Source organism: Heterodontus francisci, chromosome 11 (assembly GCF_036365525.1).
Source record: "Heterodontus francisci isolate sHetFra1 chromosome 11, sHetFra1.hap1, whole genome shotgun sequence".
NCBI classification, from domain to species: domain Eukaryota; kingdom Metazoa; phylum Chordata; class Chondrichthyes; order Heterodontiformes; family Heterodontidae; genus Heterodontus; species Heterodontus francisci.
Genome location: NC_090381.1, coordinates 15,951,978 through 15,963,982, shown reverse-complemented (window position 1 = coordinate 15,963,982; position 12,005 = coordinate 15,951,978). Strand labels below are relative to the sequence as shown.

The window sequence follows — 12,005 nt, the reverse complement described above, 5'->3', positions numbered from 1 at the left end:
TATCAACTATGTAAATCACAAAGTGTACAGAGACAGATACAATCTTCATCGAGACATTTATAGCATTGAAGGAGGCCATTTGGCCCACGAGTCCAGTATTGTTAAGTAAGTTGAAGAAGTCTGGCTCAGTCTTAGAAAATCAGCTGTGTTCTCAGCCCACCTTCTCTCTTACGAAAGCTTGCTCACTGGAACAACGTGACTGGGGCCGCAGATTACCATTGGGTTCAGAAGATTGCTGCACCCTCTAAGCAAAGTGAATGGCCACTAACAGCATGCACATCACTTCCAACATGTGAAGATGGCACAGAACAACTCAACACCCATTCAAAGGGACAGGCCATTCAGCCCTTCAAGCTTGTTCCACCATTAAATTAGATCATGGTTGATCAAAGTTCAAATCAGCCAACAATCGCAAATATACAGAAAGACTCCAGCGTCTGCAAACATTAACTTGTCCACACATCAACAATTGATCCCTTTAACTCTCTCTTTCTTAAACCTGTCGGTTTTCTCCCTCACAGAGGCTGTGTGTCCACATTCTCTTTGCATGACAGGGAAACGAGATACGGCCATTCATCCTGGATCAATGATACATTAAACTGAAAATATTCAGCTTGCTTTACCGATTTAGATACACAGTTTTTTTTAATCGAAGAGAAAAAAATCATTTAAAAATAAACACACTAATTTCACACACCGTTGTTTGAGTCGCATTCATTTCTTATGTATCTACTTCGCAATTTCAGGTCAATTTCACCAATTTAAATTCAACCAGCCTGTGAGTTAGGTGCAGGCAAATGAATCTGACAACAATTTATGTTAATACAATGCATCTGGATAAATTATAGGCATGTGGTGCAAATTTAAACTGGATACTCCACAATTATCATGACCGTGCTCTGTGGGCCCCACTCGTCAGGTTTCAAAGTAATAACTAAATATTGCGCTGCACATTACTGTAAAAGACAATAATGAATCCCTTATAGCCTCACTCCTTCCTACCTCTGTAATCTCCCCCAGCTCTACAACCCTCCGAGATCTCTGTGCTCCTCCAATTCTGGCCTCTTGTGTATCCTGTGTTTTCAGCTGCCTATGCCTCTTTATCTCTCCTCTTTAAGAAGCTCCTTAAAACCTACCTCTTTGACCAAACTTTTTGGTCATCTGCCCTGATATCACCTTATGTGGCTTGGTGACAAATTTTGCTTCATAATGCTCCTGTGAAGCACCTTGGGACATTTTACTGTGTTAACGACACTATATAAATGCAACTGTTGTTGAATATTCATTGAATGAAGAACTGACTATTATAGGCATGACCCCTTTTAAGACTGGTGTGGCCCTGTCAGCAGGGAAATTGTTCAATAAATCAATAATGTTTTGACATGCAAGAACATATTTCTTTCACAGTTTAAAGGAATTCTGAAGGTTGGAATTGAATTCTGTCCCCTGAATTCAGCATTCAGCTTTGAAATGATGCAAGTTAAACAATGTGTGTAATAGCAGTGAAATCTCACTGGTTAATCTCTTTCGCAGTCTCCACATCTCACCTATTGGTCCACTTACCCTCACATTCTGCCTCACTCTAACTGCTGATCGAAAAATTTCAGGCACTGAGCTTAACGGGATTCAAGGACAGACCCAGAACTGATAGATATCCAAATCCGATTCCTTCCCAATGCAATAATAAAGCATTAACAGCAGCAAATAATCTCACACCTCAGTTGGTTACATCTGAACTGCAGACATGCACCAAATGGTGAGCTGTGAAATTAGCCAGTTAGAAAACTTACACACACAGACTCAGACACACAGTTTCTCTCTCTCTCTCGCACACACACACACACACAGGCAGACTCATTTGTACACACACATATATGTACACAGCCTATCCTAACTTTTTGTGTCACAGAAAGATTAAACTGAGATTGCAAGTACCTAAACTACAGAATGTTTAAATACACAGTAAGCAATATTTGGAACATATTGCAGTAAGAGAATTCTTCCAGTATTGCTCGGTGCTCTCAGGGATGTTGTGTTAGACAGTTTGTGGCTGAGGGTTTGGAGCTTCTCCATCTTCAGTTCTCTGCTTTATTGGATATTGAGCTGTAGTGGCTTTCCTCCATTCTGTTTGTGGCTCTGAAGTTATGGACACCCCTCCTGCCTATTTCCCCTACCAAACACCCCCCCCTCCCACCCCCCCCACCACCACCACTAAAGCCCTCCACCAGAACCCCCTGGCCCCTCACCTGGCTCCACCCCTGCCCATCCCCCACCCACCTACCCACCAGCAACCCCCACACCCCTCTACCACCCTCTACCCACCCTCGCCACTCCACCACCACCAGTCTGTTTCAGATCAACTTCCCATGCTCAAAAAAAAATTCAAAAGTCTGACCCGAAAAGTCTCTGGAAGAGACCCCCACCTGGAACTCTGAAGGCCCCTCACTGAACAGTACAATTAATCTCCATCTCACCACCAACACTTGGGGTAATAGAACTCTCATTTACAAAGCAACCTCAGGTAGAATGTCGAGTGTCCTCAGTGCCAGGCATTGTGCAATGAATTTTCCTTTAAATGGTGAGCTGCATTAGTTAGACAGATTGCATGTCAGGATCCCCGCTTACTGTAACCCCGTGTCTCAGACCATCCGAAAGGTTTTCCTGCTGCCTGTTTGGATGGAGGAGGATGTGACTCGCAGGCAAATGGGTTTGAAATCGCTTGGGGGGGGGTGGGGGCGGAGGTGGTGAGGAGGGATGAGATGTGAAGCCCATCTCCCCGGAGACCCTCATTAGGAGACTCATTGAAAGCAATGTGTTAATGAACTCACAGAGTGGCGACATTGAGGCACTCTTCAAGCTGCTCAACAAGCGTTTCGAAGGCACTGGTTGCAATAATGAGGCCAGCCTATATTCGAGCTTCTGCACCGTGAAATATTCCAACCTTTCTGATTAACAGGAACGGGGGGGGGGGGGGGGGGGTTTTGCTCAAAAAAAGCATTTGTTAAAATCTGCATGCCCTACATATTCATAAAGGGAGATAGGATGAAAGCTCTGCTGATTCAGAAGGAGCGGGCTGCACGAAGCACTGAGCTGATCAAACGGGAAAAAGTAAAACGCAAATAGCGAGCAAAAAGCAAAGATAAATCTGTTATAAAACACCCAGATCGCTTTCTTTTGGAGGCACTGCATATTTTTAATAAGGATGCTGCCTTCCAGAAATTGAGGGATGTACAATATTATTCTCATATTGTGATCTGGGGATACATTGTCAATCAGTCTCGGTGTTTCAAACATTAATGAAAGAGGCAGGAAGAGAGAACAACGGCAATGGTCAGGAGCTGAGATGTAACACTCAAGTGCCAGTAATGCAACATTTGTACAGTACAATGTCTGTGCTATTAACATTTCAATGATACGATATATAATCACTGGGCTCACAGTTCGCACTGATATTGTCGAAACAGCATGAATCACTTTGAAAGATGTTCTTATACTGAGCGCGATGCTGCCCATTGTTTAATATGAAGAGGTTTAGAAGAGCCAAGGTAACAGCAGTCACAGGGACAATCTCTTCCTAACCCACAGTGTCTGTTAACCCATTTATCACTCTGAAAAGAGCACTTTCATACCGCGTACCCGTACAAAAATCACAATTAACGCAATTCTTGACATTCCCTCATCTTGGAAAGTGTCAAATCCTAGAGTCAAGTCAAAAACCCGAACTGTTCGGCTTTCTCCTCCTTATCCCAGAATATAGAGGTTCCAGTACTGCTGTCTCACTGAACCCTACACACACAGAGTTACACACATTCACTTATTCATACACAGAAGCATACAGATATCCACAGACATCCACACACACACACACACTCACTCACACACACAGACACAGATATCCGCACACACACTCACACACACAGACACAGATATCCGCACACACACTCACTCACACAGACACAGATACTCACAGACATGCACACACACACACACAGGCACAGATACAGACATACAGACACTCACACAGGCACAGATACAGACATGCACACACACACACACAGGCACAGATACAGACGCACACACACACACAGATACAGACATACACACACTCACACACAGGCACAGATACAGACACACACACAGGCACAGATACAGACGCACACACACACACAGATACAGACATACACACACTCACACACAGGCACAGATACAGACATACACACACAGGCACAGATACAGACATGCACTCACACACACACACAGATACAGATACTCACAGACATGCACACACACAGAGACACAGATACAGACATACACACACAGTCACTCTCACACGGACACAGCACAGATACTCAGACATGCACACACACACAGATACAGACATGCACATACACTCACACAGATACTCACAGATATGCACACACTCACACACACACACAGACACAGATACTCACAGATATCCGCACACACACACACAGAGACATGCACACACATAGATATAAATAATCACAAACATCCACACAGGCTCACTCACACATACAGATACTCACAGACATACACACACTCACACAGACCCAGATACTCACGTGCACGCACTCCCTCACACACACACAGATACTCAGACATGCACACACTCACACAGACACGGATACTCACAGACATCCACATGCACCACACACACACTCAGACATCCGCATACACTCACTCACACACAGATATCACAGACATCCTCACACTCATTCTTGTACACAGATACATACATCCACACACACACGCAGGTGCAGACATTCACACAGGCGCACACTCGCAGACACACACAGAGCCTCAGAGATCCACTCCCTCACTCCCTCACACAGGTATTGATAGAGATCCACACACTCATAGTACATTCCAACACATAAAGATACTCAGAGAGATCCACACATCTGCACGCAGATACTTCACACTTTCTGTATCTTCCTGATACACATTTGGAACAACCTGCAAGAGCTGAGATTTTTTGTAAGTCTCCTAATGATGTGTGGATGGCTGCCCCGCTAGTCAAGCTCAGTAAAGTGCCGGAGCCACATTAAGTGGGAGAAGGGGTCCCATCACAGGAGAAAGCGCAAAGAAACCCAAAGAAACCCGAGGCACTTCTACCAGGCACACACAGAATCCCAATTCCTTGGCCAAAAAACACTGCATTGCAGCTGTAAAGGAAACAGTGTGGGAAAGGGTCAAGCGACCAACATCTGTTTGCAAATATATAAATATATATCCTACATTAAAAAGTCACTCCCTCTGCAAAAGCATTGGCAGACTCTACTGCAACTTTTTAACATGCAAGTTTTGTTTTAAAACAAGATGGACAATTGCAAGGCTGCAAACTTGGGGTAAATCAGAGTGGGCTGTCTGGGTGGAGGGAGAATGGAGAAGTTGTTACCTTCCACAGCACCGACTGCAGACAGCAGGCAGAGGATGAGAATGGGAGCCATAGTTTTGGATCCTGCCCGGGGGTCTCCTGTAGCTAGCTGATGCTTATATTCCAGATCGCCGAGTGCGAGTCTCTCTGTCTCTCTGTGCACAGTCACATTGCAGGCTCGGCAGCAGAGAAGTGGAGTTCTCGCACACAGAGCGGGGTCTGGGGGAGGCTGGCACCCAGACCCCCAGCATCAAACCCCTTCCAATCGCTGCCTTTCACAGCTCCCAAGCCGGCCAATCACCAGCCAGCCCAGCCCAGCCCAGCCCACAACCGAGGCTGGCAAACAGGGGAGAGGCTGCGAGAAACAGCAAACTTTGCACTCTTGAAAGAGCTGTGAGTGCAAATAAAAGTGAGATGGCCCTATCTAGTGGGAGTGAGGGGTACTGCACACTCATACTTTTTGAGCTGGTGTGTGTGTGTCCCTTTGCCGATTAGCCCTTTCACTTCTTTTTCTGACTCAGGAATTACAGACAGAATCTGACTGTCTTGAGTTTAAATACTGGCAATAATCTTCTGACTATTGGCGTTTAATCTGATGGAGGTAGAGAGTAGCAGCTTTGGTGCTTGTACAGATGTGTCAGTCCTTGACGCCCCCTCCCATCAAAACAATGTCTGACATCCTTCAAAACTAGTTTGCCCTATCAGATTTTTATTCACACCTGTACCCTTCTCAAGGTGTCAGCTGCAGCTTAGTGGTAGCATTGTTGACTCTGAGTCTGAAGATTGTAGATTCAAATCTCTCTTCAGAGACGTGCCTGCTAAATCCCAGACTGGTAACTTCCAGAGCTGCACTGTTGACAGTACTGCCTTTCAGGTGAGATGTCTTCGTTCTTCAGCAGGTGTAAAAGATCCCATGCACTATTGGAATCATGACCAGGAGTTAGCCCTCAACCAGCACAATAAAAAAAAGAGTTTAATTATTTATCTTATTGCTGCCTGTGGGATCTTGCTGTGTACAAAATGGCTACTGTATTTTCCTATGTTATATGGCACTATAAAAGTACTCCATTAGCTGTGAAGGGCTTTTACAACGTTGTGAGATTGCAATAAGGGGCTATATAAGTAGAAGCTATTTATTTCAATTACCTTTTTCTTTTCTTCCACACCCCCTCCCACCCTGCCCCACCATCCATCCTTACCCTTCAGTGAACTTAACAATTGTAAACTCCTCCAACTACTCATAGGAGTGAAAGGCTCGATTGCAGCTGGAATCTGGATTTCAATAAAACCCAGCCAGCAGAAATGCTGAGCTCACACCTCTTGTTCCAGTTCCTAGTAGGCATAATTCCATAGCACAAAACTAGTCAACATTAACAAGGGTTGACAACTCTGGTTCGATCACGTTACTTCCTGCCCCCAACCATCCCACAGTCCATCCTTGCAGCGCACTAAATTTCCACAGCCTATTAGGATTCTTTGTTTCCCGATTGGATAATTCTTGCTTGTCAGTCAAACAGTCTATTTTCCCCTCTCAAACATTTTTATAATTAATGGACAAAAGTGTTCAAAGAAGTGAAAGCATAACTTTTCCTACTTCCCTCAGGTTCTATCTCCTGGGTTTACTCACAGTGTCTGGGAGATTCTACTTCATTGCTTGAAGACACCAGGACAGTCGTGGGGACTTGGCAACCCGAGCATTAACTGGCAAGGCCACTCAGACAGCTCGAGACAGTAGCTACAATGAGAATAGAAGGATACATCCCTTCCTGCTGCTTTGAGGCAAACCTATTTTGGGGGCAGTTTCACTCTACATTTGTAGAGGAGGGCTATTAAAAATTCTCAGTTTAAAGCTTCATAGTTGTCAAGATAGGCTAACAAAGTTGGAACTCTGCACTTTAAAGAAGTGCAGACTTGGGGTTGATCTGATCAAGGTTCGTAAGATGAGGAAGGGAATAGATTGTGTCCAGTTGACGGTTTGTTCAAATTAAATAGGTTAGGGAGGACGAGGGGTCACAATATTAAGTTGCATAGGCCAAATTTAGGTTTCAGGAGGTGGTTCCTTCCTCAGAGAACCATGTATTTCTGGAACATGCTGTCAGATTGAGCAGTGGATGCTGATTCACTGAATTCCTTCAAGCAAGAAGCGGACCTGTTTCTCGCTGGGGTGGAGATATCCTCACACAAAAGGTGGGAACTGAAGGAATTATCAAGGCCAGAATGATCTCCTCCACTAGTTTCAATTGCCTAAGGGGTCAGGGATAAGATTCCCAGATTGTTTTCCACAAAATTGGCCTGGGTTCTTTATTTTTGTTGCCTCTCCCAGGAGATCACAAGGTTTTTAAGATGAGGTGTTGTAACCTATGAAATGTGGCAGTTAATTTGCACGCAGCAAGATCCCACAAACAGTAATGAGATAAATGATCAGGTAATCTGGGTTAGGTGCTGGTTAAGGGATAAGTTTTGGTCAGTACACAAGGGAGAACGTCCCTGTACCTCTTTGAAATAGTACCATTAGATCTTTGACGTCCACCTAAGCGGGTAGATGTCGCCTCGGTTTAATGCCTCATCTGAAAGATAGCACCTCCGACAGAGTAGCACTCCCTCAGTACTTCACTGACGTGTCCGCCTAGATTATGCGTAAGTATGCAAGTATGGAGCTGTGGACGGTGGAATAGGAGAAGCCAACTGATTGCTTTCAACAGGCCCCACTTTGGCATTCCCTTCCCTGTATTCATCTCAACAACAACAAAAACTGGCATTTGTATAGCATCGTTAACATAGTAAAACATCCCAAGACACTTCATAGAAGAGTTATGAGACAAAGTTGGACACCAAACCTGAAAGAGATATTCGGGCAGATGAACTAAATCTTGGTCAAAGAAGTAGGTTTTACAGAGAGAGGTGGAGAGGTTGAGGGAGGGAATTCCAGAGATTAGGGCCGAGGCAGCTGAAGGCGCTGTCACCAATGGTGAAGCAATTAAAATCAGGGTGGCTCAAGAGGCCAGAATTAATGGAGCACAGATATCTTGGAGGGTTGTGGGGCTGGAGAGGTTACAGAGATAGGGAGGGGTGAGACTGTGGAAGTATTTAAAAACAAAAATGCAAATTTTAAAATTGTTGTGTTGCTGTAGTTGGAGCTAGTGTAGGTTAGTGAGCACAAGGGTGTTGAATCAATGGAATTTGGTGTGAGTTGGGCTATGAACAGCAGAGTTTTGGTTGAGCTTACGTTTATGTAAGGTGAAAGGTGGGAGACTGGTCAGGAAAGAAGTAGTACAGTCAAGTCGAGGGGTATCAAAGGAATGGATGAGGGTTTCAGCAGCAGATGAACTGAGCCTGGAGTGGAGTTGTGCGATGTTATAGTCAATCATATGCATTCTCCATTAGCCTCACAACAATGGGTGAGTAAGCTCTATGTTACATGGCTGCTCTGTGCTGCTACTGATGGGAACTATGTGAAGTGGCATTACTGTGAGGAAAAACACTCTTCAAGCTGAACCATTTGCAAAATCACTTCAACCTTAAAGAGAAAACTTGCATTTCTATAGCACCTTTCACATCCTCAGAACATGCAATAAGGACTTTGATGTGCAGTCATAGCCAGTTCACATGAGTCAGGTCCCATGAAGAGCAAGTGAATGAGTCACCAGTTATTCTGTTCCGGTGGCACGGGTTGAGGGACGACATCAGGAGAACTCCAGAAGAATTCTGATGGGGTCTTTTATATTCATCTGGCCACCCAGATGGGGCCTTAGTTTCTAGATCTCAGTACTGCCTGAGATATCAATCTAGATTACATTTTCAAGTCCTTCAGTGGGGCTTGACCCCACCATCATCTGGTTCAGAGATGCAAGCCCTACCACTGAGTCAAGCTGACATCTTAAGCAAAAGCTATTCAAAAAGAACGAAGCAATCAATTAGCATGTCAGTCAGTACTTATACTACAAATATTTTGCCTCAGTATTTACCAGAGAAACTAACAAGGTGGACATGACATTAGAAAAAGAGATTTTAAAAAATTAAGACATTTAAGATAGAAATGAGGGAAATAATTGTAAACTGGTCCAATTTAGAGAGTATAAACCATAGGGTCTCAATGGATTTCATTCATGCATACTAAAAGAAGCAAGTGATACGATAGCAGAGGCACTATAATATACATACAAAAAAATCATTAGAAAAGGGAATAGTGCATGTGGACTGGCAGACAGCTAATGTTATTCCTATATATAAAAAGGGCGACAGAGATAGAGCAAGTCCAGGGAACTATAGACCAGTCAGCTTAATGTCAGTGGTAGGAAAGATAATAGAGTCTTTACTCTAAGATGTAATAGAAAAACATCTAGAAATTGAAAATATAACAACTGTGTCAGCACAGATTCCAAAAGAGAGGTCATGCTTGAAGAACCTTATTGAATTCTTTGAAGAAGTAACAGGAAGGTTAGATAAGGATAATGCAATAGATGTAATATACTTGCATCTTCAAAAGATCTTTGATAAGGTACAACATAGTAGACTCATGACTAAGTTCAGAACATGTGGAATCAGGGGCCAAGTAGTAGAATGTTTAGCAAGCTGGCTACAAAACAGAAAACAGAGAATAGGGATTAAAGGTAGTTACTTAGATGGCAGAAGATTGGAAATGGTGTTGCACAAGGATCGGTGCTGGGACCATTGTTGTTCACCATTTAGATAAACAATTTGACCTCAACTTGGAAATAGATTTTCAAAATATGCGACGGACACCTAATTGGGGTATAGACAATATTGAAGAAGGCTACGTCAAAATACTAGAAGAGGTTAATAAACTTGCAGAATGGGCATGTAAATAATAAATTAATTTAAATATCGATAAGTGTGTGGTGGTGCATTATGGTAGGAAAAATAACGACACCATATTTTCCTTGCAAATTAAGAGTCTGAATAGGTTCAGGGGATACAGGTGCACAGATCATTAAAAGTTGCAACACAGTTCAACAAGGTCATAAAAATGCAAACAAAGCACTGGCATTCATTTCGAGAGGAAAATAATTGAAGTACCAAGAAGTTATGCTAAACTTGCATAGAACTTTAGTTAGACCACATTTAGAGCACTGTGTACAGTTCTGGTCTCCATATCAGAAAGAGGATATAGAGGCGCAGGAGAAATTGCAAAGAAGATTTACAAGGTGATACCAGAACTGAGAGGTTATAACTATCAGGAAAGACTGAACAGGTTGAGGCTCCTTTCAATCAAAAAGCAAAAGCTGAGAGGTAACCTAATAGTGGTGTTTAAAATTAGGTGGACGTAGGGCTGGATTTTACCATAGGCAGACGGGACTTTACCACCGACATAAAAGTCGGTGGCGAACCTGCCTCCGCCTGGCCCAAGGATCCGAACCGCATTCTACAGGTCCCTGGGCTTTACTTGTCCCGAGGCGGGACTTCCACCCGCCTGAGGGAGGAGTCCCGCCTCAGTGTGCTGCAAGCCAATCAATGGGCCGGCAGCTCTTAGTCCCAGCAACGCCACTGGGAGCATTGGCTACTGCTGAGACTGCAGCCCAGCCGACCGAGGAGGGTGCCATGGAACCAGGATCCAAGGTAGGTTGTCGATGCCTCGCCGAGGGAATCAGGTGCCCCCCCGGCGAGGCAAGGGTGGTCGTTTGGGTGGAAGGGGGGCATCTTGGGTTCTGTGCCCGACTGCCATGGCAACCCCCCCAGCGTGCGGAAAGGCCGGCAGCTATCGCTAGGCGGCCTTTCACGTCCCCAGCACGCCCGCTTGCCACGAGTAATATACCCATGGAGGCAGGCGAGGGCTCTTAAGTGACCATTAAGTGGCCACTTAAGGGCCTTGATTGGCCTCGGGTGGGCGGGCCCTTCCCCCCCCCACTCCCCGCCCGCCCGCCGTAAAGTTGGCCAGAGGCGGGAGCAGAGCGGGAAGGCCACCTGGAGCATCCTGCTCAATTTTATGCCGCCCCCATCCACCGCCACGCTATCATCCGACCTGCTGGGATGGTGTACAATTCAGCCCATAGTGAAGGTGCTTCCACTTGTGGGGGATTCCAAAACTAGGGACTATAAATATAAAAGAGGCAAGATACGGAGGATGCTGAAAATCTAAAATGTAAACAGAAACTACTGTAAATATTCTGCAGGCAAGCAGCATCTGTGGAGAGAGCAACATAGTCAGAGTCAGAGTCACCTATGGCACAGGAAGAGTCCATTTGGCCCATCGAGTCCATGCCAGCTCTCCATGGAGCAATTCAGTCAGTCCTACTCGCTGGCTTGATCCCCGTAGCAACAGAGTTAATGTTTCTTTGTTTCTCTCTCCACAGAGACTGCCTGACCTGCTGAGTATTTCCCGCATTTTCTGTTTATATTTTAGGCCAAAAATATAAGATAGTCACTGAAAAATCCAATAGGGAGAGAGGTGAAAATATGGAACTTGATACCACATGGGGCAGTTGAGGTGAATGGCATAGATTCATTTAAGGGGAAGCTAAGTAATTTATTCAGAAAGGAATGGAAGGAGATGGGCAACAAATGCTGGCCTAGTCTGTGACATCCACATCCCACAAACAAATAAAAACATATGTTGACAGGGTAAGATGTAATGGATCAGGAGGAGACT

General features: G+C 44.6%; 1 protein-coding gene across 1 annotated transcript in view; it reads right to left on the bottom strand.

Annotated features, from left to right (window-relative positions):
• The window catches only part of LOC137375109 (ephrin type-B receptor 1), an 826,129-nt gene extending 820,515 nt beyond the window's left edge, over positions 1–5,614 (bottom strand). Inside the window, exon 1 of the mRNA XM_068041741.1 lies at positions 5,420–5,614. Coding sequence (XP_067897842.1) covers positions 5,420–5,471 — 52 coding nt within the window. The 5' untranslated portion in view covers positions 5,472–5,614. The remainder of the gene's footprint in view (positions 1–5,419) is intronic.
• Between the last annotated feature and the right edge of the window lie 6,391 nt (positions 5,615–12,005).